General features: G+C 49.4%; 1 protein-coding gene across 1 annotated transcript in view; it reads left to right on the top strand.

Annotated features, from left to right (window-relative positions):
- The first annotated feature begins 6,281 nt into the window (after nt 1-6,281).
- The window catches only part of Ubl3 (ubiquitin like 3), a 46,926-nt gene continuing 45,348 nt past the window's right edge, over nt 6,282-7,859 (top strand). The window contains exon 1 of the mRNA XM_050161897.1: nt 6,282-6,397. Within this exon, the coding sequence (XP_050017854.1) occupies nt 6,371-6,397 (27 nt within the window). The 5' untranslated portion in view covers nt 6,282-6,370. The remainder of the gene's footprint in view (nt 6,398-7,859) is intronic.

The raw sequence follows: 7,859 nt of genomic DNA, 5'->3' as shown, positions 1-7,859 counted from the left end.
TTACACTTAAATATTTGGAGTGACTCTTAGGCTGGCTTGACTCAGCGAGGAGACTTACGTTAACTGGAAAATCTTGGTCTGTGCTAGGTTCTGAGCACCTGTAAACTGGATCGCGTTGAGCACACTCAGATAGAGGTGGCCCAGCCATATTCCAAGCCCAGATCCTCCCAACCCCATAGTACGTGATATGTCCACTGGGTCCCCTCACCCCCAGGCAGTGCGGAAGCCTGTCTCTGCATCTTGGGGGCTTGCCTTATTGTCAGAACCTTTTGTAAAAGACAGTGAACAGCATCATGAGATGACTACATAAAGAAATACCTCGCAGGAGGACATGGTTCATTTGCCCTTAATTCTATGCTTGTTTTATTTGTATATGCAAGCACATGTATGTGGGTGCCACAGGAGTTTTCTTTTTTCTTTTTTGGTTTTTCGAGACAGGGTTTCTCTGTGGTTTTGGAGCCTGTCCTGGAACTAGCTCTTGTAGACCAGGCTGGTCTCGAACTCACAGAGATCCGCCTGCCTCTGCCTTCCGAGTGCTGGGATTAAAGGCGTGCGCCACCACCGCCCGGCCACACAGGAGTTTTCTTTAACCACTCTCCACCTTTTAAAATATGTGTGTGTGTGTGTGAGTGTATATGCGTGTTTTGTGTCTGTACGTGGGTGATGTGGAAGTATATGAGTGTGGGTGTGAGTACCCATGTGTGACTCAAGAGTTTATGTTCACTCATGTGATATGAAGAGAGTGTGTATGTGTATACACGCATATGCATGATTTGTCTGCATGTGTCTGTGTGTCTGTGTGCATGTGTGCATGTGTGATGTATGAGTATGTGAGTATATGTGCATATTCTTGTGCTGTTGGCTCCTGAATGCGCTGGCCTGTGTGTGGTCATCAGATCTTTTCTAGCCAGTGTTCATCTTTCCACCTTGTTGACCGTTCTGGGGGTCGAATGACCCCTTCACAGGGGTCACCTAAGGCCAGTGGGAAACACAGATATTTACATTATGGTTCATAATGGTAGCAAAATTACAGTGATGAAGTAGCAAGGAAAACAATTTTATGGTTGGGGGACATCACAACATGAGAAACTGGATTAAAGGGTCGCAGCATTAGAAGGTTGAGAATTACTATTTTAGATGGTCTCTTCCAGCTTATATAACTCAGGCTAGCTGATGACTAGTGAGCTTCCAAGCTCCCACTGAGTCTCCTACGGACCCTTAAGTGACTATATATGACTTTTCCACGGGTTCTGAGAATCTGAACTCAGGCCCCTGGGCTTTGTGGGAAACACTTTTCCGTACTGAGCAATCTCCTTACCCTTCCTCCTCTTTAGGTTTTGAGATAGACTCTCCGAGTCCAGAGATCACCCATTGGCTACAGTGGCTGGCTAGAGGGTCCGTCTTTCTTCCTCCCCTGCCCCAGGGTTCTGTGAGCACTGGGCTGCTTTATGTGAGTGCAGGTGGTCTAACCCGGGTCCCACAGATGCTTTCCTGAGTGAACTGTCTCCCCAGCCTAAGTTAAGTCATTCTTTAGATCCAGGTGGATATCTGGGTCTGGTGGGCATGACTGGAAAGGTTCCAGGTCTTTGTGTCTTAGAACAAGAAAGTGACCAGGGAGATAAACTGATGGTCACACGAGCTGGGGCAGACTGTTAGGATCGTAGCAGAGGATGGAGCAGGCCGGAGCGGAGCCGCTTAGAAGCACAGCAGCTGCACTGGACAGTGGGTTAGAGCTCCCATGTCACACAGCAGAGGCTTTGGGGCACAGCACAAGCTTTTCCGTGAACGCTCCGTTTGCTGTGCTCCGCATATTGCTTCATGCATCGCGTGTCTGCTCAATGATCTCAAATCTCCACCCAGGCACGTGAGCCACAGGTCACCTTCAGACACCCTGTAGTGTCTCTGTGACTCTACCAGTGGCTCCTGCCATTTCTAGGCGGCCCTGGCTGGCAGGTTTTTCTCCTATGCTAATTTTGCAGCCTACTTGTGAGGCCTTCCGGACTTCATTCTCCGCCCTCGGCCTCACTTTCATCCGGGTTCCTTGGGAAGACAAAGAGTGGCTCTGGGATGAGACTTGCTTTGGACCCCTTTACATGGCAGCTGGGGCTGACTTTGTGGAAACGGTTTTATTGAGATATGACTTCTATAGCAGTATCAATAGTGAGAGGGTCGGTCCACAGATAAGCACACAATGCAATAGGGCTTATCCATAGCAGTATCAATAGTGAGAGGGTCGGTCCACAGATAAGCACACAATGCAATAGGGCTTATCCAAAACAATGAGGGGAAACTTTTCACAGACTACAGCATGGATGAACCTGGACGATACTATGCCTAAGGAAAGAGGTCATTCACAAAAACGCTCTTTCCCTTCCCATGAGGTATTGAAATAAAGTTGAAAACCATAGTCTAAAGAGAAAGCAGGGAGTGGTGCAGGGAGTTTTTGACTACTGAGTATAGAAATGAACAGGAAAGAGTAGAGGGGCGGCGGGGATGAGCCCTCCACAATGAATGGATGTCAAGTCAGAGCTTCACGACTAAGACGGTGATGGGGGTCAGGTGTATTTATGTCTATATTGCTGCTATTGAAAACTAACTTCGGCCGGGCAGCGGTGGCGCTTGTCTTTAATCCCAGCACTCGGGAGGCAGAGGCAGGCAGACCTCTGGTGAGTTCGAGGCCAGCCTGGTCTACAAGAGCAAGTTCCAGGACAGCCAGGCTGTTACACATAGGAATTCTGCCTTGAAAAACAAAACCAACCAACCAACCAACCAAACAAACAAGAAAAACTAACTTCAAAACCAACGTAGTCTACAGAGCAAGTTCTAGGACAGCCAGGGCTACACGGAGACCTTGTTTTAATCAAACAAAAAAACAAAATGAAACAAAAACCTTCTAGTGCAAGAGAGATGTCTCCATGGTTAACACTGGCTGCTCTTGCAAAAAACCCAGACCCAGGTCCCAGCACCCATATAAGGTGGATCACAGCTACCTGTAACTCCATTTTCAGAGGGTCTGATGCCCTTAAACAGCCTCCAAGGGCAGCTATATGTGCATGGCACACACACATACACACACACACACACACACACGTACGCAAATAAAATTTAAAAGCTTTAAAAAGACCTTCTAAAGTGCCCAATTCAGTAGTTTCTAGAATGTTCACAGTTTTGCAAATTTTTGTTTTGTTTTGTTTGAGACAAGGTCTTGTTATGTAACCCTGATTGTCCTGTTATTAATATGCAGTCCAGTCTGGCCTCAAACTCAAGGCAATCCTCTCGCCTTGGTCTCTGAAGTGCTGGGATTACAGGCTGCTATCACCGCACCCAGCTGTGGCCACTGCCTTCACCTCATTTTCTGACATTTTCTTCATCCCCTTGCCCCTCCAGAAAAGCCTTTCATCTCTACAGACTCAAGGGTGCGATTTTTGACAGACCACGGTGTCATCACAGATTCTTAGGAGGGCCCTTGGAGATGAGGCTCCCCCGGCAGAGGTTCGGAAAGACAGAGCCGATCAGCAAAGGCCACGCAACTCGTTTGTGGCAGAGTTAGCTCCCTGATTTCTTGTGAGGTTAGATTTCCATGTCAAAAATGCTGTGTCATTCACTTCCTCCCGAGTGATGCTGACAATAGAGTCTCAGGCAGACCATGTTACCCTTCCCTGCTGTGGACGGTCAGGCTCCTCTCTGCAGGTTCTCCCTTTGCTCTCTAGAGCCTGGGTGCCAACAGTAAAGACAGCACAGTCTTTCATGCCTTAATTATGTCCGAGAAAGGTTTCTATAAGTTTTGCTGGTAACACTATTTGAGTAATTAGAAATTCAACCAGGCTCAGTGAGTTCACTTTGGAAAGATTTGGCCTTATACAGAAGGGGCAGGGGCAAACAGCATCCTATAGCAGAAATGCCGGTCTTGGGCTCGAAGTAGGGGTCATTCTATCCCTGGCACTGGGGCTGGTGGAGACCTTTGCTTTGTTCTGCCTCCTTCTGCCTCTTGCCTTTCAATAGCGCTTAGGTCTGACAGACCCATGCTTGGGGAAACTACGGAAAAAATAGGTGTGAAATAGGGAATTAACTTTGGCGAGGGTTTTCAAATGGTGGAGAAGGGTCCTATGGTTATTAACCACAGAGAAAGAGAGACCATATTAACAGAGGCTGTGGCAAGTCATGGAACCCATAGGTGCTAAAAGAGCGAGAGTATGGAAGCCTCAGTGGATCTGTATTTGTGTGATTCAGGCCCCTAGGAGTGCATGAAATGTCTTCAGCGAGGCCACTCAAGGGACAGGTAGGTACTCTTGTGTCCTGTTGAGTTCCCATCCGATGAGGAAAAACCTGACCGAGGAGATGGTTATGGGGATGACACAGGCTCCTAGACAGAGAGCTCCCTGAGGATAGGGACCGCATAGCTCAGGGTTGAGCTCGCAGTGGCCGAGGACTACCTGCGGAGAGAGCGAAGGAGTAGCAACAGTCCGCGTCAGAAGATGCGCTGTTATTTACAAAATGACGTCTGTGCCGTGCATGAACTCATAGTCAACGGCACTCAGACTTGAGCCCTGGAAGGTAGGCAAGGCTGCTTCACAAGTGAGGTCACACGGCTGGAGGTGGGAGAGGAGGTATCATGTTGAGACTGACCTTCCAAAAGGCCTGAGATATGAATAAGAATCAACTGGATACCTGTGGTTTCTCTATCCTAATCCTATATCCGTGGTAGACATGTTTTTTTTTTTTTGCCTAAATCTCCCAACACCAGCATTATATCATGCTGTTTTAAACTCATAAGACAATTACATCACTGGGTTAAACAGGGGGTAGGCTAGTAAGTGGGTGAATCCACACGTAGACTTTGCTACAGATCGCGCATGGTAGCATTATTGTGCCCAATACAGTTTCTTGTCATTTCATTTAGATTGTAGCTTTATGGCCCTGGGTCTTCAGGAAATGTGTTCAAACATTGCCTCTGCTTCATGAGAGCCTTGTTTCTGTTGAACTTTCATGGCCTGATTGGAAATCGATGATTTCTTCAGATCTTCAAACTGTCATGTTGAGGACACCTAAAGATTCACTCACTCACTAAAATTGTTTGAGACTGCAGGATGTGGAGAACTTGCAAGAATTAAAACGCATGCTCCTGCACCAAGGAGTGTCCTATTTTAACCGTGTCTACGTCGTGCGCGAGGGATTCTCTCCGTGCAAGTTGTTTTCCTCCAACAAGCCCCATGATCATAGATAGCATTTCAGGACACTGGTAGGGCCTAACTCCTGGGCAGAGCTGCTAAGCTAAGGCGAAACAAGGGAGCTATCCTATCCTAGCAACTGTTGCTATGCGGGGGCGTGGCGTCGATGCGAGCTAGGACGCCCTTTGCGGGCCCCTTCCCCTCACCTGCACGAACTACATTTCCCATGATGCTCGGAGAGGGCTCCGTTGTGACGAAGGAAATGAGAGCGGACGGGGGAGGGGGACCGGGGAGGGGGCGCTATTCCCAAGTCGGCTCTTGGCCTCCGGCCGCCGACACCGTCGCCATGTTGGGCTGAGGCGTTGACAGGAGGAGGCCGGGGCGTGTGGGATTGAGAAGTGGAGGAGGAGGCGGAGAGTCAGGGCTCTGAGAGGGAGCTGTTCCCTAGCTGAGGGAGGAGCCCCCGGAAGACGCCGCGGAAGGCTGCAGAGCGGAGGCGGCCAGAGCCCGGACGCGATGCAGCCCCAGCCGCGCGGCTGCGCTGAGGCGCCCGCGGCCTGAGCCCCCCGGCGCTGCGCTCGGCTCGGCTCGGCCCGGTTCGGTTCGGCTCGGCTCAGCTGCCGGCGAAGTAGATGCCCTTGAGCGCGGCTGCGCGCGGCCCGGTTGTGCGGCCCCGCGGCGTGCGCTGAGCCTCTCGGCGGCCCCGGCCGCCCTCAGCCCGGCGCTCGATGTGTAGCCACATAGTTATCTGTACACTTCGTCGCCGGGCTTTAATGAGGACCTGAGTCGCGAGCGCGTGTGAATCACCGCCTGGGCCCGGGAAGGAAGACGGCGCATTTAACCCCCTCCCACCCCGCTCCATGTCCGTGTGTCACTCGGCTCGGTCCACCTGGCGCGGCGGGTCCCGGCGCTGCCACTGCTGCTGACGATCGACTCCCCTCGCGCCTCTCGCCCCAGAACCTCTTGGACTCCCACGTAACTTCTACTTTTTTGTTGTTTTTGTTTTCCCCTCCTTTTTGGAAAAGCTCAGCGACAGACCGATCAGAACTGTGAAGGCTTTTGATTGCCCGTAGCTCCAGCACTTCTGCTCTTGTTTTTTGTTTGTTTGTTTGGTTTTTTTGTTTGTTTGCTTTTTGTTTTGTTTTTTTTTTTTTTTTTTTTTTTTTTTTGCGTAAACCTCTGGGCCACTCTCAAAAGGCAAGATGTCCAGTCATGTCCCGGCGGATATGGTAAGTGAACGATAAATTCTGACGTTCGGATTGCATTGTGGTTTCGAATCTGATTTAATCCGAAAACGACACCGGCGTCGGGGCGAAGTTCCTGGGGCCGGGGGTGGGGGGTTTACGGCACTGGTGGCAAAGCCACCCCGCTTGGCTTGGAGAAGTTGGCACTTCTGGCCCCCCTCCCCCTCCTTTTTTATTTTTTATTTATTATTATTTTTAGGAAACATTGGGTTTTGGTGTGGTTTTGCTTTTTTTTTTTTTTTTTTTTAACCACAGGGAGTCACTGGCTCGGTTGTTTTCTAAGTCGCTGGAGGCAGGGAAATGCAGCTGGAAGCGAAGGAAATTCTTCTCCGGTTGCTAGAAGGCTCTTTAGGCTTGGATTTAAACGTCTCGGGGAAACGTCAGGGCCAGTGTGGGCAGAGCCGGGGACGGGCGCCGTGCTGGATGCCTAGGGCAGGAAGAGGCGATCTCGCTCAGTGACAGACAAAATCATTCGGGCAGTAGGCGCACACCTGCTACGTTTCAGGGACCGAGGAGCACCTCTTTGGAAAGCTGGGAGCCCTTGGAAAGCTCTGGCTGAACAGCTCTGGCGACCCGAGCTATATAGGACGTTTTTCGAGTTCAGGCTGATCGCATAAAGGACCCCTTTTTATATAGATATCCCAAGGTTTCTTGGTTAACAGAGATTTAGCAAGGTTACATTTTAGGTTTTTGTTTGTTTGTTTGTTTGTTTGTTTAAGCCAATGAAACAGCTTTTGGAGCCCAGTTCACTGGGCGTAGAGAACTGGAAACAAAAAGTGCTCTTGTTTATTGAGCCTTTTCCCTTCGGTTTCTAAAGGTTAGGGTTGTGAGTGTGTTGACGACAGTTACTTTGTAGCCCCACAGTGCTGAGGGGTGGGTTTGTGGGATTGTGAAATGACACTTTGCAGTCCCCAGGGCATTTAACCGGGAGGTGAATAATCCTGTTCATGAAAGAATTGAAGTTAATGTAATCATGCCCACTTATGTCAAGTTGACATTTAAATGTATGTGTATTACAGTGTAAAACCAAAATTGAACTTTGCTAATGATTACGATTTTAAAATGTCAAATATTTCTATGGGGGTGGGGAGACCTCTTTTACACGTCCTTAAAAGAAAAGTGACCCTAAACTGTATTTTGACCTTGGCTTAAAGACGTTTAGTTTGTTTGATTTCCCACTTAATACCCTATTCAAATGCAAAGGAACCACTGGATCTGTCTCCTGGGCGGCCTCGCGGCACACAGCCTTCGCTTCCGGAGTCTTTAAACTCCGGGCTCCGTCCTTTTAGCTGTTCTTCCTTCTTGACGTGCAGAGAGGGAATGGTCTCTTGCCTGCTAGAGTGGCTGCCACAGTTCCCTTTACACTGTTCTCAAAGTTGCCTGGAGAGGTCTCTGCACCGAACTGCAAATGCTATTTCCCCTGTTTGATGAGTGATCTGTGGGCTCA

Source organism: Alexandromys fortis, unplaced genomic scaffold, assembly GCF_014885135.2.
Source record: "Alexandromys fortis isolate MF-2015 unplaced genomic scaffold, M_Fortis_MF-2015_v1.1 scaffold_118, whole genome shotgun sequence".
Classification (NCBI taxonomy): domain Eukaryota; kingdom Metazoa; phylum Chordata; class Mammalia; order Rodentia; family Cricetidae; genus Alexandromys; species Alexandromys fortis.
This window is presented reverse-complemented; position numbering and strand designations above follow the sequence as displayed.